The sequence below is a fragment of the Aegilops tauschii genome, chromosome 1, assembly GCF_002575655.3.
Source record: "Aegilops tauschii subsp. strangulata cultivar AL8/78 chromosome 1, Aet v6.0, whole genome shotgun sequence".
Taxonomy (NCBI): Eukaryota; Viridiplantae; Streptophyta; class Magnoliopsida; order Poales; family Poaceae; genus Aegilops; species Aegilops tauschii.
Genome location: NC_053035.3, coordinates 66,439,811 through 66,467,754, shown reverse-complemented (window position 1 = coordinate 66,467,754; position 27,944 = coordinate 66,439,811). Strand labels below are relative to the sequence as shown.

Here is a 27,944-nt window from a genome sequence, read left to right as displayed (position 1 = left end):
AGTCTGCTGTATAGTTAGGCACCTTCCTAGGTCCTTTGAAGTCCCTGGGTAGACGTTCATTACGGATAGCTGGCATCAAACCCGGGACACCCCCGGTTCTAGTAGGGATACCCGCATCAACGGACATCGTCGGATAAGCCGGGGGGGTCTGGTAAGCCATCACTTGAGGCGCCTGCTCCGCCTCCTGGCGTGCTTGGTCTGCTACGTAGAAGGCTCCATTATGAGCCGGGCCATGACCAGGGGGCGGGTCATGGCGTCGGACATTACTTGAGCCGGTCGCCGAGACCATGTGCCGGCTGTAACTCGGGCTCTGCCCTAGACGAGGGGTTGAATGGATCCTATCCCGGCTGTAGGAGTACGCCCCTTGCTGCGCCAGCGCTGTCTGGAGGAGTTCTCTGACCCGGCGGGTCTTAATAGCCGTCGGAGAGTCGCCATCAACGGGCAGAGCCGCCAGCCGTGCTGCTGCGGCGACCATGTTCTCCAGCGGGTTATTATAATGGCCCGGGGGTATTGGCACATACTGAGGCGGGGCGGGGGGCCCCTGGGGAGGCCCCATCACTCGTGGTTGAATAAGGGGTCCAGATCCGGGTGCTACGACCCCCAGCGGGTGATTAGACCCTGCACCCGGTGTGTTGAAGAGGTTGCGCGGATCGTAAACCGGCGGGAGTCGAGATTGAGCCTTTTGATGCCTCCTTCTCATGACCTCATTGGCCGCGTTCTGATCCATCGTGAGTTGGAAGGACCGCGCCTGAATCAGCTGAGTCCGGGCATCGAGAGCCGCCCGCTCCGCAGCCAGTCTGATCCCTTCCGCTGCAAGGTCCTCTTTAGCTTTTATCAGATCCAATTTTAGCTGTGCCACCGCCGCATCATGCTGAACTTGATCCGCCGGGTCGACCGTTGCGGTTAACAGGGCCGTCATCTTATCCGTGAGATCCATCAGCACCTGAGCGGGGGAAGGCACCGGGTTTTCCGATCCGGAAGCGGGGTTCTGAACAGGCTGCGCACCAGCCATAAAAACTCCAACCTGACTTGGCGGCTCAAAAAGGTCCGGAATACTGCTGCCATCGGAATAACTCATGAGCCTGCCATCTTGAAGTTGGTACAACGAGTTTGACTCATCAGCGGCCGACTCGCCGTCAGAGCCGGCGGCCGCCTCATCCCCAGACCCAGATGGATCAGAGGGCCCTCCGTGGATGCATCCCACAAAAGCGCGCTTTAAGGCAGGCCGGGCCCGGGCGGGTCGTGTGCACTGAGCCGTTTCGATGAGACCGGCGCGGAGATCCGGCTCGGGGCCCGGCTCTCCAATCTTGCCGATGAAGACATGAATTCCACCGAAGGGGACCCGGTACCCGTACTCCACTGAGCCGGCGTCGGGGCCCCAGTCCGCATCGTCGATGTAGAGCTTGCCGCGACGACTCTTGGTCATCCGGCCCACAGCGTATCCCTTGAGCCCTTCGAAGCTGCCCTTCAAGAACTCAAATCCACCGTGCGCCAGCCCCACGGTGGGCGCCAACTGTCGTGGAATTGTCACGGCAGATGTCCTCGGGTTAGGACTTAGTCGTGGAGCCATCGCAATTGGGAAGCTTGAAGGGGTTAAGTGGGACAAGGAACACGAGGGTTTATACTGGTTCGGCCCCTTACGGTGAAGGTAAAAGCCTACGTCTAGTTGAGGTGGTATTAATCAGGGTTTCGATAACCAGGGAGCTAAACAGCTATGCCCGGCTCTCGATCAGATTGTTGTCGCCCCTAAACCGCTGCCGGGTCGTCCCTTTCTATAGGGAGGTTGGCACCCAGCGGCCCTTAGAGTCCCGGCCGGCTCATAAGAGTGTCCGGCTCGGACTCTAAACAATACTTGCCTTACACTACAAGTCTACTATAACAATGATGATAACTATGGGCAATAAGCCATCGCCGGGTCTCAGCCCATCTCTGGCCCATTATCTTGAAACTTAACTCCGGGCTTCTGGCAATGACCCTTAGTGTAACCCGGCCCTCCTGGCGGGTGACTCCCAGGTCTATATCCTCAACAGGACTGGTGGGTGCCCCATACCCGGCAGGCGTCCTGGTTGGGACCTCAGGTCTTAAATGTTAGGTTTGGCTGCGAGGTATGTTTGGTATTAGGCCCAGACTATCAGCATCCCTTCATCAACTGGATAGGAGTAGCGATAGATGTTGCCTAGACGATGGCTTTAGTCTTACTTTTGTATAACTTTGTAAGATCTTGTATGAATAATTAATAAAGTAGCTATATGCATCGTCCACATGCAGAGGCCGGGGGTCCTCCTCCATTTCAAAAAAAAAAGCGGAGCAGACACAGACATACAGTCCGATAGACAGACCAACAAAATGCAGGAAACCAAGCTTGTTCTTTCATTCTGCACGCAAGAATCACAAGCCAAACATAAATAACTTTAAGCAACCCCAACCTTCTACTCTACTCCAACTTGAAGGCGCCCAATCTTCGCTCTAATCCTCTCAATAGCCTGCATTTCATTTCATCATGTACCTAATAAAATCAAAAAAGAAAATGTGAACTTATTGCTCCTACTGCATATCATGATATCCTACGAAAACACATGACAGTGCTAACTTCACGTGCATATATACCAGGCACGAATCAAAGCCAGTTCAAATGACAAAATGTTAGACAAGCAAGTCGTACCAGCATCCTGAACGCCCTCAGTATTATAACAATAGTATCTCGTGATCTGCAAAATCCAAAGAACCAACACTTAGCCCCCCCCCCCCCCCCCCCCCCCGCCCGCTTGGAATGGGGGTAAATTTATACACCCGTATTACTTTTACAAGTGTATATCACCAACCATCTGTTATTTCCAACTGGAAAAGAAATGACCGATTGAGGTCTGTATCTTTTACAGGTGTAAAAGCATGGAAAACAACAATCCAATCAGGCCTTTAGTACCGATGTCTCCATACGATTCTTACGTTCTAAAATATAAATACCGCAGAGACACAAACAATGATGATATTAAACTGAAAAGTGTTATTTGTCGAGCCTTCGACAGACCATCGAATTCAGATTATGTAATGAAATACTCCCTCCATCCTATAATATAAGAACGTTTTTCAAGCTAACATAGCTTAAAAAACTATCGTATATTGTGGGACGGAGGGAGTAGTACATAGTTTCAAACTCACTGGGAATTTTCTGCAGGCTTGAGACTACACTCATCACCATCAGCAGACTGAAGTAAAAATTCAGTAGGACGCCCACATGGGATACTGATCTGAAAATATAGACCAAGATTAGTTGTCTTCTTCATTATGTGAGGAATGCTAGATTAGTTGTCTTCTTCATTATGTGAGGAATGCTAGATTAGTTGTCTTCTTCATTTTGTGAGCAATGCTAGATTAGTTGTCATTTATGCATGCACAACAAGACAATGCAATGCTCAGTTCAACAGTTGAGAACCCAAAAGTAAAAATATGCATGAAGCAAAACTAACAATTACTATCCCCGGTCAGGAAAGAAGTGCTATTTTTACTTGAATTTCTGCAAATTTGACAAGTCATTTTATTATATTCACAAAACCTACTAAATTATACCATTATGAAAGTACTTCATGTGAAAATATGTTACTAATATAAATTCCACGGCGCCAATCTATACTCCCTGTCCCTCCATTCCAAATTAACTTGACTTCTACTCCCTCCGTCCCAAAATAAGTGTCTTAACCTTAGTAAAACTTTGTACTAAAGTTAGTACAAAGTTGAGACACTTATTTTGGGACAGAGGGAGTAACTTTCAAGGCTAGAGAAAAATATATCAACATCTAGAACACCAAATTAGTTTCATTAGATTCATCATAATATATGTTTTTCATACTATATATATGATGTTGTAGATATTAACAAATTTTTATATAGGCTTCGTAAAAAATTTGACCCAAACAAAGCAAGACCTTCAACTAATTTGGAACGGAAGGAGTACTTGGCTATTTACAGAGACAACACTATTTTACAAGGTTCTATCACGGAAGTCACGCTTTACTGTGACTGGACAGAGTATAATCAGAAACAAGAGACGGCCAATTATAGGAAACATACAGCCATGTATTGCTGGAAAGTTTCTGTAACAACAACACCACACTGTCCGTTGCACTTAATGCTGTAACCTTTCCTCGTTACTGCCAATACAGCAGGTTCCCACGTTTCTAAAACCGGAACCTGCAAAGTTAATGTTTCAAAGATTATGTGACATAAAAAAGAGTGTAGAAAAATTCTTTGAGCCTTGGACCGACCGCAGGCAGAAGAACTTCATAAGACACATGGCCAACTGAAAGGGTTTGCTTGATAAGCTCCTTAGTTTCAGGATCTGCACAGATAATGATTCTGTACTCAGAAATATGCATGATGGTTCTTTAAATATTCTCTTTTTGCACTCAAACAAAAGCATTGCAGAATTAACATTATTCGAGGAATTCTTTAGGGGGGGCATGGAGCTGAGATACATCATTAGTTGAAACAAAACATGTGCAATTTGAACAGGAAAGTTCACGACATCTATGCAAGATGCAAATATTATCTCAGCAAACTCACCACAAGGAATTTTTCTTTCCTCATTAGCATAAACCTTAACGATGCCCCCCTGCAAAACGAAAGAAAATCTTCAAATAGAGTTAAATATAATGAGCATTCTACTGAAAGTTATAATGGCCAACCCTTTTGTACTATCCAAACAAACAATGTATGGGTGCCGTACTAATTTCTTGATGGATACGGAGATAGTTGTAACCAAAGAAGACCAAGCTAAAACAAAAATTCCAATCGAGAATGGTCAGACGAGAGGATTTACCTTTCTTTCTCGGTTATCTAGTGGCTGGACCTCAACGGCTAGTATAGTGTCCACATCATCCGCGGTAACTAGATATGTGGGCTGCCGTGCACCTGCATCAGGGACAGATAATGTTAATTTGAATTTTCTTACAGTACACCAATATAAAATAAAAGCCTCCTAGCAGATAATGGATATATATATACCTTCTATGAACTTCTGCAATCCATCTTCCAAATAGCGTACCCACTGAATGCACAATTTATTTTCATTTTGCAAACGTGAGAATTGTACAGGACTCAGAAACACAGGAATTTGGTAGAATGTCAGAATATGTTGAAACGCATTTATAAAGCGCACCTCAAAGTTGCAGCTTGTGGTCCCGTTGATGGAATACCCACTCACTTGAAGTTCTCTTCCAGGAAAAGCTTCACCAGTGATTCTTAGCCCATCTACTGCTGGCAGCGGGTCGTACTCTGCAGCTGCGTATTCATTCTTAGCTCCCTCTAGATTTTCTGATACACCACTCTCAACAGGGTGCATGACTGATGGGTTTTCATCATGTACAGCATCATAATCACGTTGATCACTTCCTTGCGCTACAACATCCCTAATAATATTGTTGCTGTAAAAAGAGAATAAAGACCTGGTAAGACAGCCAACTGTGCCTATCGCGACAATCTACAATGTTTGACTACCAAAATGTTTCTGCTAAAAGGTCCCATACACAAATTTAACTCTATAAAAAACACCAAAGATTGAACAGAATAGCACGCTTTACCTTGTTCGTGCATTGTGAGTGGTGAGCCATGGCCAAACTGGTGTCTCAAAGACATAAAGTTCTCCATTATTTGTAAATAGGTGGGCTTAAGCAATAATCCAGAGACTTTGCTTCACTTTTTCACTCTTAAATGTTTGGAACAAACATATTTAATTTCAGATGTAAATGATACCTAGATACTATATTATTTCAAAGAACAAAGAACAAAGCAGTTTAGACTTTCGAGTCATGCAGAGGCAATCATATATCAAGGTAATTTGCCTCCGGATTCAAAATTTAAGTAGCTTAAATATATTAAATAATGAATAAGGATTCATGTCCCTTTTTTTCTGGGAAGGGGATTACCCCAGCCTCTGCATCACATGATGCACACAGCCATTTTTTAATAACTACTCCCTCCGTCCCACAATATAAGATCGTTTTTCCAGGTAACATAGCTTGAAAAACGATCTTATATTATGGGACGGAGGGAGTACTTAACTAGACAAATATCACGAAAATGGATGAATGCATCACTGTTGTAAAGAAGGAAAGTCTGGGCATACTCATACGACTAACTGTATTAATTACCTTGTTCGTCTGTAACCCTGATCATTTTTCAACTCTTTGATCACAGTTTCAGTCTGGTTCAACTTATGTGTGATATCCACTATAGTAGGCCTTTTGTGCCTATCATTCTCCATGCACGTCAATGCTATTTCAATACATATTTTCACTTGGTTGCAATACGCTTCTAGTGGTTGGGAAGCATGCCCTGTTTCCTGCAACCTCTTCCTCCAGTTTACATGTACCAATGAAATCGAAGCATACAGCTAGGATGATAAATCCCCCCAACAACAACAAAGCCTTTTGTCCCAAGCAAGTTGAGGTAGGCTAGGATGATAAATCCTGCATTTGAAATTATAAGGCTTGTTTTTTCTAATCGTTTGTAACACCCCGGATGTAACTTTTCATATTTGTAACTCCGACTCTTGCCATTTTCGGCTATGTGCTATGATATTCCCTCCGTGGTCGGGTTTTGGCTTTCGTTTTGCATTTTGTTCATGTCATGCATTTCATATCATGTCATCATGTGCATTGCATTTGCATACGTGTTCGTCTCTTGCATCCGAGCATTTTCCCCGTTGTCCGTTTTGCAATCCGGCGCTCCTATCTCCTCCGGCGCATCCCTCTTGTTTTCTTTTGTCAGCGGGTGTCAAACTTTCTCGGAATGGACCGAGACTTGTCAAGTGGCCTTAATATACCACCCGGAGACCACCGGTCAAGTTTCATTTCATTTGGAGGTCGTTTGGTACTCCAACGGTTAACCGGGCATCCGCAAAGTCCATTTGTGTGTCCAGCAAAAACCCCCCTAAAAACCAGCCCAAAACCCACCAAACTCTCTTCCATGCTCTAGGTCGTTCGATCACGATCGTGTGGGCGAAAACCGCACCTCATTTGGAGTCTCCTAGCTCCCTCTACCTATAAATATGTGACCCTCTCGAAAAACGAACGCAGTCCAAACCCTAGCAACTTCCCTCGCGCCGCGCCGGACGTGTCCATCCGCGCCGGACACATCTCCACCGACGGCCGCAGCGAATCGGGCGCCGCCACGTCACCCCGCCGGCCCCTCTCTCTCTCCTCCACCGCGCGGCCCGCCGGAGCCTGTCCCCGGCCCCCGCGGCCCGAGCCCGCGCCGTCCGCCGCGCGCGCCACCCGCCGCCTCGGCGCCGCCGCGCCCCGCCGCCGGCGACCCGCGCGCCACCCGCCGTGCTCGCCGCCGCCGTCGCCCGCGGGCCCCACCGCCCTCCTCGCCGGCGCCGCCGCCTCCACTCCCTCCTCCCGCGTCGCCGGAGCCGCGCGCCTCCCTCCTCTTCCCCAGCGCCGGTGACCGCGAGCTCCCTCGAACGTCGGCCTCGATCCGATCTGGTATAACTCCGGGCGTTGACTTTCTCTTCCCCCTGAAACTGCCAAGTTCTGTGATTTTTACTGCAAGTCCCCATGTTCATCGTTGCATAACTTCTTGCATGTAGCTCCGTTTCGCGCGTGTAATATTTCAAATTGTTCGTCTCGTGATTCTCTTCATTTTGTTCAATTGCACCATGTTCATTAGAGGTCATCTTGATGCCCAAATCTCTGTTGCAAGAGGGCTAGTTGCTGTTATCCTCTGGTTCTTAGCAGAACTTGGAGATTTGTCATTTTTGTATCATTAAATCTATGCATCTTATGGGCATGAGCTCTACATGTGTTGCCATGCCATCTTTCCAGTAGTGTATGCCATGTATTTTTGTGATCTCTGTGGTGACTAGCACAAGCATGCAAAGTAGGCTCCGTAATGTTTCTGATTTCAGGGACTTGGTGTTTTCTCTAAGTCTGTCTGCTGTTATTTTGTTGCCATGTAAACTTGATGCTACAGAGAGATCCATGCATATTTTGGAGATGTTCAGTAAGGATGTTTTGTAGCTATAGTTGTAATTGATCCATTCCTGCCCTTGTCTGCAATTATGGAGTACCATAGCATGACTCAATCTTGCTCTACTTTTGCTATAAAATATTTCTGGTAGATTCTTAACATGATATGCAATTTGGCCAAGCTTATTGTAGTTGATCCATACATGCTATGCATTTGTTCTTACCATGGATAGCTTCATAAACATGCCATCTTACTGTAGGTATGATTGTTTTTGTCATGCATTGCTCTGTAGTGAGTGCATCAAGCTCACCAACATGCCTTCATATTATTATTTCTGCCATGCTCTGTTTTCTGCGAAGTCTGAAACCTGATAACGAAACTTGCTATGTTTACATGCTTGCCATCATATCTTCTAGTCCTTTTTGGCTTATGCACAGTAAGGGACTTTTGTCATATGTATTTAGTAGAATACTGCCATGCCTTGTTTTTCCATGTTAAGTTCCTGTAGCATGTTGATTTCGTGCTCTAAACATTGCTACCTGATGCTGTTTTCTGCCATGTCCAGTTTTTCACAGTCTGTGAACCTGTTATCTTTTGCACTTTTGCCATGCTTGTTTGAGCTTGATATGTTGTGAACTAGCCGTAGCTCAGTGTTCATCTTTTTTCAAGCATCTCCTGTAGATTACTGTCATATGCTTTGTTGCTATTTGGAGTGCTGTAGCTTTGTTGCTTGTTGCATTCTAAGTGCTATCATGCTGTTAATCGCAGCTTCGTGTCATTCTTGTTATGCTTGCCATTTGCAAACCGTGCATCCGTTTCCGGTGATCTTTATATCGATTTCGACCGAAATCATCTCATCTTTCCAGTGGCATGCTTGGTTTGCCAAGCTACTGCCTTGTTCATCATTTTTCTTCCGGAGCACGCATATGCATCGCATATCATATCTTGCATATCATACATGTTTTGCATCATGTTGCTTGTGCATTTCTCGTGGTTGATTGTGGTTCCGTTTGTTTGTGTTCTTGTCTTGGGTAGAGCCGGGAGACGAGTTCGTGAATGAGGAACCTCTTGAGTACGCTTACGAGGATCAAGCTTTCGACAACTCTGAGAACCTTGCAGGCAAGATGACCACCCCTCGAAATCACTTCTATCTTTGCTTTGCTAGTTGTTCGCTCTATTGCCATGCTGCGCTATCTATCACTTGCTATATCATGCTCCCATATTGCCATGTCAGCCCCTAACCATCCTTTCCTAGCAAACCGTTGTTTGGCTAAGTTACCGCTTTTGCTCAGCCCTTCTTATAGTGTTGCTAGTTGCAGGTGAAGTTGAAGTTTGTTCCATGTTGGAACATGGATATGTTGCGATATCACAATATCTCTTATTTAATTAATGCATCTATATATATTTGGTAAAGGGTGGAAGGCTCGGCCTTATGCCTGGTGTTTTGTTCCACTCTTGCCGCCCTAGTTTCTGTTATACCGGGATTATGTTCCTTGAGTTTGCGTTCCTTACGCGGTCGGGTGATTTATGGGACCCCCTTGACAGTTCGCCTTGAATAAAACCCCTCCAGCAAGGCCCAACCTTGGTTTTACCATTTGCCACCTAAGCCTTTTCCCCCGAGTTTTCACGAGCCCGAGGGTCATCTTTATTTTAAACCCCCGGACCAGTGCTCCTTCGAGTGCTGTCCCAAACTGGGTGATGTCCGGCGCCCCCTGGGCAACCAGGGTCTATGCCAACCTGACGTCTTGCCCATCCGGTGTGCCCTGAGAACGAGATATGTGCAGCTCCTATCGGGATTTGTCGGCACATTCGGGTGGCTTTGCTGGTCTTGTTTTACCATTGTCGAAATGTCTTGTAAACCGGGATTCCGAGACTGATCGGGTTTTTCCGGGAGAAGGTTTATCCTTCGTTGACCGTGAGAGCTTATGATGGGCTAAGTTGGGACACCCCTGCAGGGTATTATCTTTCGAAAGCCGTGCCCGCGGTTATGAGGCAGATGGGAATTTGTTAATGTCCGGTTGTAGAGAACTTGTCACTTGACCCAATTAAAATACATCAACTGCGTGTGTAGCCGTGATGGTCTCCTCTCGGCGGAGTCCGGGAAGTGAACACGGTCTGAGTTACGTATGACGTAAGTAGGAGTTCAGGATCACTTCTTGGTCATTGCTAGATGACGACCGTTCCGTTGCTTCTCTTCTCGCTCTCTTTTGCGTATGTTAGCCACCACATATGCTTATTACCGCTGCAGCTCCACCTTATTACACCTTCCTTTCCTATAAGCTTAAATAGTCTTGATCTCGCGGGTGTGAGATTGCCGAGTCCTCGTGACTCACAGATTCTACCAAAACAGTTGCAGGTGCCGATGATGCCAGTGCAGATGATGGGGTCGATCTCAAGTGGGAGTTCGACGAGGAACGTGGTCGTTACTATGTGTCTTTTCCTGATGATCAGTAGTGGAGCCCAGTTGGGACGATCGGGGATCTAGCATTTGGGGTTGTCTTATTTTCATCTGGATTTTGACCGTAGTCGGTCTATATGTTTGTATTTTGGATGATGTATGAATTATATTTATGTATTGTGTGAAGTGGCGATTGTAAGCCAACTCTTTATCCCATTCTTGTTCATTACATGGGATTGTGTGAAGATGACCCTTCTTGCGACAAAACCACTATGCGGTTATGCCTCTAAGTCGTGCCTCGACACGTGGGAGATATAGCCGCATCGTGGGCGTTACAAGTTGGTAATAAGAGCCATCCCCGACTTAGGAGCCCCCTGCTTGATCGAATCGCTGGCGTTGTTGAGTCTAGAACAAAAATGTTTTGAGTCTTAGGATTATATATATCGGTGAGTAGGATTCTTTTTACTCCTCAGTCCCTTCGTCGCTCTGGTGAGGTCTCCTGACGTAGAAGTTTTGACTATTCTCTCCTCAAATTTCACTAAATTTTTTTTAGGATCACGCGGGTATCTTGGAATCGTTCCGATGGTTTTGTGACGAGAACATTGTTCTTGGTGCCTCCTGACATTTAGGGGTTGTGGCAGTGTCCCGGGGAGTTGAGCTCCGAGGTGTTGTTGTCACAATTTTATCGTTGCAGTTCTGGAATACCTGAGTTTCGCCGACATCGAAATCTCTTTTATGCAGTTGTTGGTGAGATCACCTCGACGCCACCCAGTACTGGGGCGGGAGTTCGGGAGTATTGCCATAACTCGTATAACGGATGTTTTTCAAAGGTTGAGGTAAACGATTTCCGAAGGTTTCTCGGTTATGTGTTGACGGATGGATACAACTGGATCTAGGGATTGCTAGTTTGGGTGATATATTTTGTGTCCCCTGTATCCCCAACACCAGATTGCATAAACAGAAAGTTTCGGGAGTTTATAAGTGGGAATTCAAGTAGCCTTAGGATATCTTTCCGACAGACGCATGATATGAGATTGGGGTTCGACGTCTAGTGGTCCGCCTGTACACGGTTGGTTTTACAGTGGTCTCGTAGTGTCTTAAAGAGTCCTTGGCTATGCCGACTCGGGGACGCTTCGTATGTCATGTGCACAGCCTTGTACATGATGGTGCTGTACGATTGAGCCCGTGTGGGCCCCACCACGAAAACTTCAGACGAAATCTCGATCATATGTTTGTTCCGGCTTATTCTGCAAGCCAATACTTTGTTTTGTTTTGTATTATGGTATTCGAGTTGCTTCGAAGTCATATGTTGATTCCTTATCTTTTTAAGTGGGTTCTCAACTTATGGAAGTGTGATGACTTACTATGTAATTCATTCGTTCATCTTCGTTCGAATGTTTATAGTGAAGACTATATGTTGCAATTTCTATCCGTTGATTCTACTTATCTATTAATCTATCAAGATGCTAACGGATGCCACCCTCTTCAGGATGGCTCCGCCAACGCGTCAGAATCCGGATCGCAATGAAGGGAGTCAAGCGAACCCTCCGCCACCACCTCCGCCTCCGAAGGCATGGCAAGCTATCATGGCAGCCACCAACGCCAATGCTCAGATGATTCTGCAACTCTTGCAAGAACGCACCCAAGGGCAAGGCAATCAAGGCAATCAAGGTCAAGGCAACAATCAGCCTAACTTTGCCACTCTCAACCAGTTTCTCGCAAAGCAGCCCAAGTCTTTCAGCTACTGTGCCGAGGCCACGGATGCCGATGATTGGCTCGTGGACATCAACAAGCATTTTGAATGTAGCAATGTCAGGCCTGAGGACTTTGTCAAGTTCGCTTCTTTCCAACTCAAGGACAAAGCTGCTGATTGGTATCAACAATACAAAGATTCCAGAGGAGGTCGTGTGATCACTTGGACTGACTTCTGTCGGGACTTCAAAGCGCACCACATTCCACAAAGTGTTGTTGAGAGTAAGCGTGAGGAGTTCCGCAATCTCAAGCAAGGCAACATGTCTGTGTATCAATACAACATCCAGTTTCAGAAACTTGCTCGCTTCGCTAAACAAGACGTTCCTGATGAAAAGAGCATGATCTATCATTTCAGAGGTGGCCTTAGAGAGGATCTGCAGTTAGCTCTCGTTCTTGTTGAGCCTACTCAGTTTGATCAATTCTATAATATGGCACTGAAGCAAGAGGCTGCTCAGCTCAAGTGTGAGGCTTCCAAGAAGAGAGTCAGAGACGCAGTTCAGACTTCTTCTTCCTCACTTGTGACAGCTAAGCAACAGAAGTTCTGGTTGCCTCCTCCTCCTCCGTTTCGTCAGCCTTACCAGCAGAAGAACAAAGGTGGCCATGGTTATTCCAACTCTAACAACTCTGGCTATCAGAACAAGTCTCAGAATCAAGCTACAAAGTCCAATGCTCCTTATCACCGTCCACTCTCAGAGGTGACTTGCAACAAATGTCAGCAGAAAGGTCACTATGCTAACAAGTGCTTCAACCAAAGGCGCCTGCCTCCTCCTCCTCCTCCTGTCAGATCTTCCAGCAATGCAGTGGTCAAGCATAATCCAAAGTCTGCAAAGGTGAACATGATGAATTCAGCTCAAGCGGAGGAATCTACTGATGTGATAATGGGTAATCTTCCTGTTAATGATATTCCTGCAAAAGTTCTTTTTGATACTGGTGCATCGCTTTGTTTCATGTCAAGACCGTTTTTTGCCAAGCATGAATTCACTTGTTCTCATCTGAGTAAACCCATGGATGTCGTTTCTCCGGGTAAACGTTTGAGTTCTAGTATGATGGTTCAGGATGTTTCCATCAAGATGGGCGACTATGAATTTCTGTCTTCTCCAGTTGTTCTTGGTGACTCGGATATTGATCTAATTCTCGAGATGGACTGGCTTTCTAAGCACAAGGCTCAACTTGACTGTGCTGCCAGGGAAATTCAATTGACACACTCTTCTGAGGATGTGATTATTTATGCCGCTCGTGATGAAACCATTCGGTTTTTCTCTCTCAATGAGAAGGGCGAATTGAATGCCATCTCTCAGATTCTAGTCGTTTGTGAGTATCAAGATGTCTTTCCAGAAGAGCTTCCGGGTATGCCTCCTCATCGGCCAGTTGAGTTCGTTATCGAACTAGAGCCAGGCACTGAACCCATTTGCAAGCGTCCATACAAGCTTGGACCCAACGAGCTGAAGGAATTGAAGAAACAGCTCGATGAACAAGAGCGTCTGGGTTTGATCAGACCGAGTTCATCTCCATGGGGTTGTGGTGTTCTTTTTGTGAAGAAGAAGGATGGCACGGACCGACTTTGTGTCGACTACCGTCCATTGAACAAGAAGACAATCAAGAACAAGTATCCACTTCCCAACATCAATGAGCTATTTGAGCAACTCAAAGGTGCTAAAGTATTCTCCAAGCTTGACCTTCGTATGGGTTATCATCAGATTCGCATTCGTGAAGAAGATATTCCCAAGACAGCATTCAGAACAAGCTTTGGTTCTTATGAATATACTGTCGTGTCTTTCGGCCTTGTCAATGCTCCTCCAGTTTTCTCTCGGATGATGAATTTCATCTTCAACCCCTATACCAATGAATTCGTTCTGGTGTATCTCGATGATATCTTGGTCTTCTCCAAGAATAAGAAGGATCATGCCAAACATTTGCGATTGGTGCTCGACAAGCTCAGAGAGTATCAATTCTATGCGAAGTTCTCTAAATGTGAGTTTTGGCTCGATGAAGTTCTTTTCCTTGGTCACATCATTTCTGCCAAGGGCATCGCTGTTAACCCCGAGAAGGTGTCCGCAATTGTGAATTGGGAACCTCCTCAGAATGTCAAGCAGCTCCGCAGTTTTCTTGGTCTTGCAAGCTATTGCCGAAGATTCGTTGAGAATTTCTCCAAGATTGCAAAGCCTCTTTCCAACCTCCTCCAGAAGCATGTGAAGTATGTCTGGACTCCTGAGTGTGACGTTGCTTTCAACACTCTCAAAGAGAAACTTGTCACAGCTCCTGTCTTGACTCCTCCTGATGAATCCAAGCCGTTTGAAGTTTTCTGTGATGCTTCTCTCCAAGGTCTCGGTGCTGTGTTAATGCAAGAGAAGAAAGTTGTGGCCTATACCTCTCGTCAGTTGAAGCCCAACGAGAAGAACTACCCCACTCACGATCTTGAGTTGGCGGCAGTTGTCCATGCATTAATAACGTGGAGACATCTCTTGTTGGGAAGACAAGTGGACATTTTCACCGATCACAAGAGTCTCAAGTACATCTTCACTCAGCCCAACCTCAACCTCAGGCAGACTCGATGGGTCGAAATGATTCAAGAGTACAATACGAGTATCGAATATACTCCAGGCAAAGCAAATGTCATTGCAGATGCTTTAAGCAGGAAGGCTTATTGCAACAGCTTAATCCTCAAGCCTTTCCAACCGGATCTTTGTGAAACTTTCCGCAAGCTGAATCTCCAAGTTGTTCCTCAAGGCTTTCTTGCCAACCTCATAGTCTCTCCTACTTTGGAAGATCAAATTCGTGAGGCACAACTTCTTGATGCCATGGTGAAGAAGGTGAAACATGGTATCGACAAGGGTCTTTCCAAATACAAGTGCTATCGCATTGATGACAGAGACACTTTATTCTTCGAGGACCGGATTGTGGTTCCTAAAGGTGATCTAAGGAAAGTCATAATGAACGAGGCGCACAATTCTCTCCTTTCCATTCATCCTGGAAGTACGAAGATGTATCATGACCTCAAGCAGTCGTATTGGTGGACTCGAATGAAGCGAGAAATTGCTCAATTCGTGAATGAATGTGATGTCTGTCGAAGAGTGAAAGCAGAACACCAACGACCAGCTGGTCTCCTCCAACCTCTTGCTATCCCAGAATGGAAGTTTGATCACATCGAAATGGACTTCGTGACTGGCTTTCCAAAGTCCAAGCGTGGAAATGATGCTATCTTCGTTGTCATCGACAAGCTTTCTAAAGTGGCTCATTTCCTTCCAATCAAAGAATCCATCACAGCAGCTCAGCTGGCAGAGCTATACACCTCCAGAATTGTCTCCTTGCATGGCATTCCACAATTGATTTCTTTAGATCGTGGAAGCATCTTCACCTCTAAGTTCTGGGACTCCTTCCAGAGGGCCATGGGCACAAACATTCGCTTCAGCACAGCTTTCCATCCTCAAACTAGTGGCCAAGTCGAGCGAGTCAATCAAATTCTTGAAGATATGCTCAGGGCTTGTGTCATTTCCTTTGGCATGAAATGGGAAGATTGTCTTCCATATGCTGAATTCTCCTACAACAACAGTTTCCAAGCGAGTTCGGGCAAGGCCCCGTTCGAGATTCTCTATGGCAGAAAGTGTCGTACTCCTCTCAATTGGTCAGAGACTGGTGAAAGCCAACTTCTTGGCAATGACTTAATCACTGAAGCTGAAGAAATGTGTAAAGTCATCCGTGATAATCTCAAAGCCGCGCAATCGCGTCAGAAGAGCTACTATGATAGTAAGCACCGTGATTTGGCTTTCGAGATCGGAGACCATGTCTACCTCCGCGTCTCTCCAATGAAAGGCACTCGCCACTTCGGTATCAAAGGGAAGCTTGCCCCTAGATACGTGGGTCCTTTCAAGATCATTGGTAAAAGAGGTGACCTTGCCTATCAACTTGAGCTTCCTTCCAACTTCGCGAACGTGCATGATGTGTTCCACGTGTCACAGCTCCGCAAGTGCTTCAAGACGCCTGAGCACACTATCAATTTCGAAGAGATTGACCTCCAAGAAGATCTGTCTTATCATGAGCACCCCGTTGCCATTCTTGAAGAAACTGAGCGCAAGACTCGCAACAAGTCAATCAAATTCCTGAAAGTGAAGTGGTTGCACCATTCCGACCGGGAAGCCACCTGGGAACGTGAGGACCATCTCCGTTCCGAATATCCGGAGTTCTTTCAGTCCTAGATCTCGGGACGAGATCCTCTCGTAGTGGTGGAGTGTTGTAACACCCCTGATGTAACTTTCCATATTTGTAACTCCGACTCTTGCCATTTTCGGCTATGTGCTATGATATTCCCTCCGTGGTCGGGTTTTGTCTTTCGTTTTGCATTTTGTTCATGTCATGCATTTCATATCATGTCATCATGTGCATTGCATTTGCATACGTGTTCGTCTCTTGCATCCGAGCATTTTCCCCGTTGTCCGTTTTGCAATCCGGCGCTCCTATCTCCTCCGTCGCATCCCTCTTGTTTTCTTTCGTGAGCGGGTGTCAAACTTTCTCGGAATGGACCGAGGCTTGTCAAGTGGCCTTAATATACCACCCGGAGACCACCGGTCAAGTTTCATTCCATTTGGAGGTCGTTTGGTACTCCAACGGTTAACCGGGCATCCGCAAAGTCCATTTGTGTGTCCAGCAAAACCCCCCTAAAAACCAGCCCAAAACCCACCAAACTCTCTTCCATGCTCTAGGTCGTTCGATCACGATCGTGTGGGCGAAAACCGCACCTCATTTGGAGTCTCCTAGCTCCCTCTACCTATAAATATGTGACCCTCTCGAAAAACGAACGCAGTCCAAACCCTAGCAACTTCCCTCGCGCCGCGCCGGACGTGTCCGTTCGCGCCGGACACATCTCCACTGACGGCCGCAGTGAATCGGGCGCCGCCACGTCACCCCGCCGGCCCCTCTCTCTCTCCTCCACCGCGCGGCCCGCCGAAGCCCGTCCCCGGCCCCCGCGGCCCGAGCCCGCACCGTCCGCCGCGCGCGCCACCCGCCGCCTCGGCGCCGCCGCGCCGCGCCGCCGGTGACCCGCGCGCCACCCGCCGTGCTCGCCGCCGCCGTCGCCCACGGGCCCCGCCGCCCTCCTCGCCGGCGCCGCCGCCTCCACTCCCTCCTCCCGCGTCGCCGGAGCCGCGCGCGCCTCCCTCCTCTTCCCCAGCGCCGGCGACCGCGAGCTCCCTCGAACGTCAGCCTCGATCCGATCTGGTATAACTCCGGGCGTTGACTTTCTCTTCCCCCCGAATTTGCTAAGTCCTGTGATTTTTACTGCAAGTCCCCATGTTCATCGTTGCATAACTCCTTGCATGTAGATCCGTTTCGCACGTGTAATATGTCAAATTGTTCGTCTCGTGATGCTCTTCATTTTGTTCAATTGCACCATATTCATTAGAGGTCATCTTGATGCCCAAATCTCTGTTGCAAGAGGGCTAGTTGCTGTTATCCTCTGGTTCTTAGCAGAACTTGGAGATTTGTCATTTTTGTATCATTAAATCTGTGCATCTTATGGGCATGAGCTCTACATGTGTTGCCATGCCATCTTTCCAGTAGTGTATGCCATGTATTTTTGTGATCTCTGTGGTGACTAGCACAAGCATGCAAAGTAGGCTCCGTAATGTTTCTGATTTCAGGGACTTGGTGTTTTCTCTAAGTCTGTCTGCTGTTATTTTGTTGCCATGTAAACTTGATGCTACAGAGAGATCCATGCATATTTTGGAGATGTTCAGTAAGGATGTTATGTAGCTATAGTTGTAATTGATCCATTCCTGCCCTTGTTTGCAATTATGGAGTACCATAGCATGACTCAATCTTGCTCTACTTTTGCTATAAAATATTTCTGGTAGATTCTTAACATGATATGCAATTTGGCCAAGCTTATTGTAGTTGATCCATACATGCTATGCATTTGTTCTTGCCATGGATAGCTTCATAAACATGCCATCTTACTGTAGGTATGATTGTTTTGTCATGCATTGCTCTGTAGTGAGTGCATCAAGCTCACCAACATGCCTTCATATTATTATTTCTGCCATGCTCTGTTTTCTGCGAAGTCTGAAACCTGATAACGAAACTTGCTATGTTTACATGCTTGCCATCATATCTTCTGGTCCTTTTTGGCTTATGGTCAGTAAGGGACTTTTGTCATATGTATTTAGTAGAATACTGCCATGCCTTGTTTTGCCATTTTAAGTTCCTGTAGCATGTTGATTTCGTGCTCTGAACATTGCTACCTGATGCTGTTTTCTGCCATGTCCAGTTTTTCATCAAGTCTGTGAACCTGTTATCTTTTGCATTTTTGACATGCTTGTTTGAGCTTGATATGTTGTGAACTAGCCGTAGCTCAGTGTTCATCGTTTTTCAAGCATCTCCTGTAGATTACTGTCATATGCTTTGTTGCTATGTTGAAGTGCTGTAGCTTTGTTTCTTGTTGCATTCTAAGTGCTATCATGCTGTTAATCGCAGCTTCGTGTCATTCTTGTTATGCTTGCCATTTGCAAACCGTGCATCCGTTTCCGGTGATCTTTATATCGATTTCGACCAAAATCATCTCATCTTTCCAGTGGCATGCTTGGTTTGCCAAGTTACTGCCTTGTTCATCATTTTCCTTCCAGAGCACGCATATGCATCGTATATCATATCTTGCATATCATACATGTTTTGCATCATGTTGCTTGTGCATTTCTCGTGGTTTCGTTTGTTTGTGTTCTTGTCTTGGGTAGAGCCGGGAGACGAGTTCGTGAACGAGGAACCTGTTGAGTACGCTTACGAGGATCAAGCTTTCGACAACTCTGAGAACCTTGCAGGCAAGATGACCACCCCTTGAAATCACTTCTATCTTTGCTTTGCTAGTTGTTCGCTCTATTGCCATGCTGCGCTACCTATCACTTGCTATATCATGCCTCCCATATTGCAATGTCAGCCCCTAACCATCCTTTCCTAGCAAACCGTTGTTTGGCTAAGTTACCGCTTTGCTCAGCCCTTCTTATAGCGTTGCTAGTTGCAGGTGAAGTTAAAGTTTGTTCCATGTTGGAACATGGATATGTTGGGATATCACAATATCTCTTATTTAATTAATGAATCTATATATATTTGGTAAAGGGTGGAAGGCTCGGCCTTATGCCTGGTGTTTTGTTCCACTCTTGCCGCCCTAGTTTCTGTTATACTGGGATTATGTTCCTTGAGTTTGCGCTCCTTACGCGGTCGGGTGATTTATGGGACCCTCTTGACAGTTCGCCTTGAATAAAACTCCTCCAGCAAGGCCCAACCTTGGTTTTACCATTTGCCACCTAAGCCTTTTCCCCCGGGTTTTCGCGAGCCCGAGGGTCATCTTTATTTTAAACCCTCGGACCAGTGCTCCTTCGAGTGCTGGCCCAAACTGGGCGATGACCGGCGCCCCCTGGGCAACCAGGGTCTATGCCAACCCGACGTCTTGCCCATCCGGTGTGCCCTGAGAACGAGATATGTGCAGCTCCTATCGAGATTTGTCGGCACATTCGGGTGGCTTTGCTGGTCTTGTTTTACCATTGTCGAAATGTCTTGTAAACCGGGATTCCGAGACTGATCGGGTTTTTCCGGGAGAAGGTTTATCCTTCGTTGACCATGAGAGCTTATGATGGGCTAAGTTGGGACACCCCTGCAGGGTATTATCTTTCGAAAGCCGTGCCCGCGGTTATGAGGCAGATGGGAATTTGTTAATGTCCGGTTGTAGAGAACTTGTCACTTAACCCAATTAAAATACATCAACTGCGTGTGTAGCCGTGATGGTCTCTTCTCGGCGGAGTCCGGGAAGTGAACACGGTCTGAGTTACGTATGACATAAGTAGGAGTTCAGGATCACTTCTTGGTCATTGCTAGATGACGACCGTTCCGTTGCTTCTCTTCTCGCTCTCTTTTGCGTATGTTAGCCACCACATATGCTTATTGCCGCTGCAGCTCCACCTTATTACACCTTCCTTTCCTATAAGCTTAAATAGTCTTGATCTCGCGGGTGTGAGATTGCTGAGTCCTCGTGACTCACAGATTCTACTAAAACAGTTGCAGGTGCCGACGATGCCAGTGCAGATGATGGGGTCGATCTCAAGTGGGAGTTCGACGAGGAACGTGGTCGTCACTATGTGTCTTTTCCTGATGATCAGTAGTGGAGCCCAGTTGGGACGATCGGGGATCTAGCATTTGGGGTTGTCTTATTTTCATCTGGATTTTGACCGTAGTCGGTCTATATGTTTGTATTTTGGATGATGTATGAATTATATTTATGTATTGTGTGAAGTGGCGATTGTAAGCCAACTCTTTATCCCATTCTTGTTCATTACATGGGATTGTGTGAAGATGACCCTTCTTGCGACAAAACCACTATGCGGTTATGCCTCTAAGTCGTGCCTCGACACGTGGGAGATATAGCCGCATCGTGGGCGTTACATCGTTGATGAACAAGAAAACAGTAAAATAGCTCCAGTGTCTCCTTTTTTTTTAACGAAATACTATAGTGCTGCTTACATTGATATTAAGTAAGGAATAGTAGAGTACTTTGCATGCATAGATAATACTACCTCCATTCTATTTTTATGTCATTTTAGAATGCGTGCGATTCGTCATGTATAACTTTGACCTTAATCTGCACACACAAATTCGGAGTGGGCAAATGCAATAACGAGATTAGCTACAACGCTAGTCTCATGTCATTGCATCCTTAGGATTTTTTATTGTAAGACATAGTAATGATCAATATGGTTGTGTGCGTCATTATGATGCAGAGGGTGGGGGACTGATCCTCCTTTTCCAAAAAAAAGAGACAAGAACAAGCAAAATGGATCGAAGTTGTAGAAAATAAAGTTGAATATTTACTAGGTTGTTAAACGAAACATAAAACTGGTGTTGCAATAGAAATTTGGAATAGGAAATACATTAATTTTATGAACAAAATACACTAATATGTAAGGCAAGAGTACTTTGCAATGTAAGACTGTCATAATATTTGCAAAAATGACAATTGATCTGTTTTATGAAGTGAAAATAGCATTACTTACTTGATTAGTAAACTCTTGTTGTGTCATTTCACCCCTTCTAGTGGGGCCTCTAGGTCCCGTAATTATCTTCGTCACTACAACACCAAGACTGAATATGTCCAACTTCTTCGAGACTATGTGTTCAAATAAATATTCCGGTGGCAAGTATCCACTGAGCATGGCAGCATAAATATAACAGGTACAATGTATATAATTAGCATATTCTGCTTCACTAAGATACAACTTATTTGCAGGAGAAATTTGATCACTCACATTGTTCCTGTAAGAATTTGAGTGATCATCGATTGTTCTCCATCGTAGAGCTTAGACAAGCCAAAATCAGCTAGTTTTGGCATCATATTCTCATCTAGCAGTATATTATCAGGTTTTAAGTCCATATGGTAAATTGGTTCTTTGAATCCTTCATGAAGGTATTTTAAGCCCTCACATATTCCTTTGATAATTTCATAACGTGTCTGCCAGTCAAGTCCATCACATTCCTCTGCAAATTTAAACAAAAGTTTCAACGAAATAGCCTTATTTTCTTCAGATGCTAAATACTCCATGTAACATGATCGAAGTGGAGAAGTCTTGTACCAGAAATATGATTTCGAAGGCTCCCATTTGGCATATACTCAAAACAGAGCACTCTGTTTGTTTCTTCAGCGTAAATGGTTTCTCCATTGTGCAGCATAGGTTTATGATGTGTTTCGTAGCAATAGCCGACTAACTGTACAATGTTCTGATGATCAAGCCTCATGAGGTTTTCAAACTCACGTTTGAATTGCTCATCGTCAGTTCCTTGCAGGTTATTATGGAGCAGCTTTACAGCTATCTCTTCCCCACTGGCATGCACCCCCTACTCAAGTCAAAAGTCCAGGGTATAGCCCCAATTCATTTCATAAGTCCATATCATTTGAAAAGCAGAAGGAATAAGTATCATGTTATCTTCGATTTTCTGCTGTGTTTTAATTAGAAAGTGTGTCACAAGGTTGCCAGTTCTAATTAACCAAGTAAGATTGCTTAATGCACTACATTATTTTATTCAGAGTCAAAAACCAAGCATGTCATATTACCTTGTAAACTGTTCCATATGTGCCTTGACCAATTTTTCGCTCCTCCGAGAAATTATCCGTGATTTGTTGTAGTAGTCGGATAGTTAAACTTGCTGCATTTTTAACTTGCTAGCCATGTTACTATCTCTGCTGGTACAAATGAAAACCCTTAAGAATGAGTAAATTAGAGAACAGAGTGCACCCATTGAAAAAGAGATGATGTTCTAGAAGAGTGCAGTCAAACTTCTATAACTTTGACTATTAATATGTTCATGTAAAAGACTATTGAATTAAAAAATATTACTAACAATCATTTTTTCGATAAAGGGCGCTTTTATTATCTCAAAATGTAGCATCAAAGTGATACAAAGCATTAAGAGTATCACCCGGCCTCTGCATAACTAGGATGCACACAGCCAAACACCAGTAGTCTGATTAACAGAAAGATAAAAGACCGACAATTCGGCAACAGTAGAGTCCATAGACTGACACTATGCCTATGTCGAAAGAGATGGTGGACCGAGCCGGAGATTATGCTGCCATCCATGTTGGATAAAAACCTCCGTAGCCACCTACTCCAACAGCGTACACACCGCCTTGAATAGCGGTTGGTACTCCGCTCGTTGTAGCGTACACCACGTACGAAGCGAGTGCGTACAACGGAAAATAACCTGCAAAGGAGAAACAATTTTGTCATTAAAAACAACATCATTTCTACATAGCCAAAGCGACCATAGTAAGACATACGCTCCCACCCTTATTACCGTTTTGTATGCATTTGAAATACCGTCCAGCCAATGACCAAAAATATTGGCAACACTTGTGGGCAGATACAAATTTGACGCTATTTGGATGGCACCACGTAGAACGCGCAAACTTACAGTGAAAAAAGAGGTGTTTAATTGTCTCGTCATGAGTACAAAAACAACACTTCTTACTTCCCGACCAGTTGCGTCGTGCGAGGTTGTCTTTTGTTAGGACAACTCCCCTATGGAGATACCACATGAATATTTTGACTTTAAGTGGTACCTTCGCTTTCCAATTTTTTTTGTTATTACTCACCGGTACCTCAGAATGCGTGAGTGCACGATACATAGAGTCTACTGTGAAAGACCCCGATGTAGTAAGGTTCCAGCGAAACACATCACGACCTTGTGTCAGGATAATCGAATCCAGACATGACATAAGTCGGGTGCCAATCAAATCCCGCCTGAACGAAATATTTGGCGGGGATGAGCTGAGCACTTGCGCAATAGTGTTATTCTTATCGTGTGCAATGTTGTATAAGGCTGGGTATTGTTCTCGGAGGCTAGCATTGCCTAGCCAGATGTCTTCCCAAAAACGAAATAATATTACTCCCTCTGTAAAGAAATATAAGAGCGTTTAGATCACTAAAGTAGTGATCTAAACGCTCTTATATGTCTTTACAGGGAGAGTATTAGATTTCCCATGTTAAATATTTATCGTATATTATATGGAAAATATTATTCACATATTAGTAATAGAAACAAATACTAATAGTCAGAAGCAACAACCGGATTACTATGATTAATAACAGATTTGCAAGCAGGAATCTGTATGGGAGCAAGTCAGAGAGACATAGCATAGCATACATACACACGTAATTAGGAGATGCCTAGTTCATCATGAAATTTTAAAGTCTCCATGTTCACAAAATATGATTTTCGTGCGTGAACAGAAAAACGGGTGTCATGGAGCCTGGGTTCCACCAAAACTTTCTCATAAATAGGAGGATCACATGTATACTGATTCCCCGGAAAAAAAAGAAGATTTTCATGGTGTATTACGGCATCTGGATCATGAAGTTAGCTAGTCAGGGGATTGCGCAATATCGACCAAAGCCGCAGAGCAAAACGTAGAAGCACTACGTACTGACCTGGAAATGGGGCTGGAGCTGGAGCTGGCGCTGGCGGAGGGGTGCAGCCCTGCCTGCGGATCTCAATCGGAGCTAGGAGATGCCACATCCATGGCCGTTGCGGGAGGACAACCGGGAGGCAGGAGAAGTGAAGACGATGGATACAATGGGCGACTAATCAATGGAGTTGGAACAACGGCACCTAACCTTATCGAGACTTGGAAAAGTGGAGACCTACATGCTCTCCCTTTCAACGTTCAGACTAAGGGGTCTGAAGGTTAGTGGGCACACAATGTGATCGCGCACAGCATTTTGCAGTTTGGTAAAAGTGAGTTAATTAGGTGACAATGCCTCGCATAGTTCAGTTTGGAACTTTTGATAGCACTACCAGTGGCATGATCTTTCTTGGTGGAGACGATTTCCACGATCCATCTATATAAGTGCAACACCCTTAGAGCAATTTTAGCCGATACCCTAAAACCAGGTTTTTCGTTCTTTTTTTTTGCGAGGGGATTGTTAGGAGACAGCCTCGGTCAGTGCTGGAGCGTCCCACGCTCCACGCCACGACCCCCATGTTGCCCACGTACTGGGCTGGCTACGGCCCCTATATGTACTCCTTCTGTATCACTTTGCATGAATGAGAAATAGACTGCATTAGTTTTCATGGTATCTGTCGTGGAATCGTCACGGCAGATGTCCTCAAGCTAGGACTTAGTCGTGGAGCCATCGCCGCTAGGAAGCTTGAAGGGGTTAACGGGACAAGGAACACGAGGGTTTATACTGGTTCGGCCCCTTACGATGAAGGTAAAAGCCTACGTCTAGTTGAGGTGGTATTGATTAGGGTTTCGATGACCAGGGAGCTTAACTGCTATGCCTGGCTCTCGATGAGATCTTTCTTGTCCCTAAACCGCTGCCGGGTCGTCCCTTTATACAGAGAGGTTGACGCCCAGCGGCTCTCAGAGTCCCGGCCGGCTCATAAAAGTGTCCGGCTCGGACTCTCAACTATTCTTGCCTTACACTACAAGTCTCGCCATACGGCGGTTTATCACTACGGGCCTTAAGCCATCTCAGGGTCTTAAGCCCATCTTTGGCCCACCGTCTTCAGACGTAGCGCCAGGCTTCAAGTAATGACCGTTATGAGTAACCCGGCCCCTTCTAGCGGGTGACTCTAAGGTTTATATCCTCAACATTAGGCCCCAGATTGATTTGAGCCGGCTCATGTCAATCTTCAATTCTTTCGACAGAAAATCTCCGGCTTACAATTGTGTGAAGGCCATAACCTGGCGTGACGTCATCCTCTGGACTCCGGGTAATCCGCCATGACGTCATCTTCCATTAAGTCCATTTTTTACTCCACCAGATCCGCAACGGATCTTATCTTTACTGCCATCCCGAAAATCGAGGTGCCTCTCGGGCGAGATAACCGCGCCGTGGCCTCCTCGTTTCTCGCGCCCACTTATGAGACTGGCCTTATAAATAGCCCGACCCTCGGGTCTTTCTCATTCTCCCTCTTCTGTCGTCTCCTTCCTCTCACTGCTCCCGTGCTGCTCGAGCTCCGCCGCCGCCGCCGCAACAGAGCTCCGCGTCCTCGTCATCCTTGGCCACTGCATCACCCTGAACCGTCCAGAGAACCGCGGCGAACCCCTGCATCCGTAAGTTCTTTCCTCCTCGTAGGATAGATCTGCGTTAAGCTCCTGCTGTTCTTCCCGTGTTCTTCGCCGTCGTTCGCGAGTTCTTGGTAGTTTTTATTTTTACTGCCTTTCTTGATCTCTATCTGCATAGGATGGCCGCGGTAGTGGTTTCACACCCATTCCAATGTTCATAAATCCCTTTCTACTGCACAGAAGTCCCATTTGAACCTGCGAACTTTCTCATGCTTCTGTTTTAGGTCTAGAAATTTTCCTTTTCAGCCGACCATTTTGATCCAAATTATTTACTGCAATGTGTGAAACCTGTTTTCACCACACTTCGTAAAAAACTGCACTCGTTGAGTCATGGCGGTTTACATTTCCGGTTTAAAGAAACCACGCGCCGTAGAACCTTCCGGCTCAAAGGAAGCAATGCGCCGTAAAATTTTCCGGCTCACTTACAACAAGGCTGTAGACGATTTGAATTACTCTTAAGCACACCAGCGGCTTAGATAACCCGATGCACTTAGATATATGTCATTAGGCCCCTCCATAAGCCGCCACTTTAAACACTGAACTGTAAATTTCCTCCGGCTTACAATTAAACCGGACATTTTACTTTTATCATAGGCGTCCGACTTTCACCATGCCTCCCAAAGCTCCCAAAGCTCCCATCACATGCAATTGGATGAGGTCCAACGTCACCGATGAGACTTTAACAGATTTCATGAAGTCGGGTTACCTGCCTAAGAAGGACGTCATGTCCTACCGTGCCCCCGACCCATCAGAGGAGAGACCACAGCCAAGGGACGGGGAGGTGGTCATTTTTGCGGATCACATGAGCCGGGGCTTCGCACCGCCCGGCTCAAAGTTCTTTAGAGACGTGCTGAATTTCTTCGACCTGCGGCCACAAGACATAGGACCCAATTCTGTGTCCAATATATGCAACTTCCAGTGTTCTGCGAAGTCTACCTTGGAGAGGAGCCCAGCCTGCTGCTCTTCAGAGAGCTCTTCTACCTGAATCGTCAGAACGAGTGCGCCAACGGGCCAAGCTTGGAACTGGGCGGCATCTCCATTCAGCGACGGAGAGACTGCCTTTTCCCTTACGCCGAGCCGCCGAGTCACCCAAAGGACTGGAACCAGACGTGGTTCTATTGCCAAGACACGTTGCCGGCTGACGAGAGCCCGCTGCCCGGCTTTCGCCCTTCACATCTGGAACCAACTCACCCTCTGTCTGACAAGTTAACTCAGGCGGAGCGCCAACCTCTGCTCCCCACCATCAACAAGATCAAGGCTCTCCTGGGCAATGGTCTCACCGGAATTGATCTGGTCCGGGTCTGGATCTCGTGGCGGGTGATCCCCCTGAGCCGCCGCCCCGGCTTAATGTGTGAATACACAGGCCGGAAAGATGACCCCCTGCGACACAGCCGCAACGATCTTCCTGAAGACGTTGCTGAAGACATGACCAAGGCTCTTTTAAATGAGAGCTTGGCAGACTGCGGGAGGACCGGGTTAACCCCCTTCTGCAAGACCAACCCAGCCCCAGCAGTAAGCCGCTGATCTGAACATTTTATCTTCTTCTGTAGATAACCTTCATCTGAATCTTTAAGAAATCATCATTGTATTTTTCAGGCTGATGACAAATTCTGGAAGGTCAAATATGACCACGAGGCGGCCAAGAAGGCCAGGAAGGCCAAGAAAGCCGCCAAGAGAGCCGCTCCCCGTAAGAAGGGAAGTAGGCCTACTGCTTCAGAGCTGCTGCAACTAAGCGACAGCTCCGAGTCAGAGGTAACCCCTGAACCTATAATCTCTTGTTGTATTTGTTGTTCATTTCTGTCCACCTTATCAATACTGTTCATCAACAGGATGACACCGGAGCAAGTAACCCGGTGGTTGAAGAGGTAATGACACTTTCCTCCGACTCGGAGCCCTTGCCAAGGCTGAAAGTCCGATGGGTAACCCGGAAAGTAAGATTTTCTCATCCTTTAGCTTATCAAGATCCTCAATTTCTTTTGAAGCAACAGACTCATGAGAGCCGGCGGCACACCCGGACCAACAAGGACGCTGACCTCTCCTCCGGCTTACCCGATGCATCGAGGAAACGCCGAACCGAGGTTATCTCCAACTTGTACCCTTTTCATCCTTTGGCGGGTGTTATACGTCAACCGCTCAATTCTTCTGATTCAAACTATCAGGAAACCTCACCCTACTCTGGTGACTCGATGCAATCAAGCCTGCCAGCCTTCAAGACCGTACCCG

General features: G+C 46.1%; 1 protein-coding gene across 1 annotated transcript; it reads right to left on the bottom strand.

The window, feature by feature from the left end:
- Positions 1-2,210: 2,210 nt before the first annotated feature.
- LOC109774801 (uncharacterized) lies at positions 2,211-24,351 on the bottom strand. Its single transcript, XM_045232559.2, has 13 exons — positions 24,079-24,351; positions 22,203-22,852; positions 21,724-21,985; positions 21,400-21,628; positions 21,148-21,298; positions 5,156-5,420; positions 5,002-5,044; positions 4,817-4,908; positions 4,561-4,609; positions 4,263-4,336; positions 4,069-4,188; positions 3,160-3,248; positions 2,211-2,506 (listed from the first exon to the last, which is right to left on the bottom strand). The coding sequence occupies exons 6-13, from the start codon at positions 5,336-5,338 to the stop codon at positions 2,491-2,493; spliced, it is 666 nt and encodes a 221-aa protein (XP_045088494.2). The 5' UTR covers positions 5,339-5,420; positions 21,148-21,298; positions 21,400-21,628; positions 21,724-21,985; positions 22,203-22,852; positions 24,079-24,351; the 3' UTR covers positions 2,211-2,490.
- Between the last annotated feature and the right edge of the window lie 3,593 nt (positions 24,352-27,944).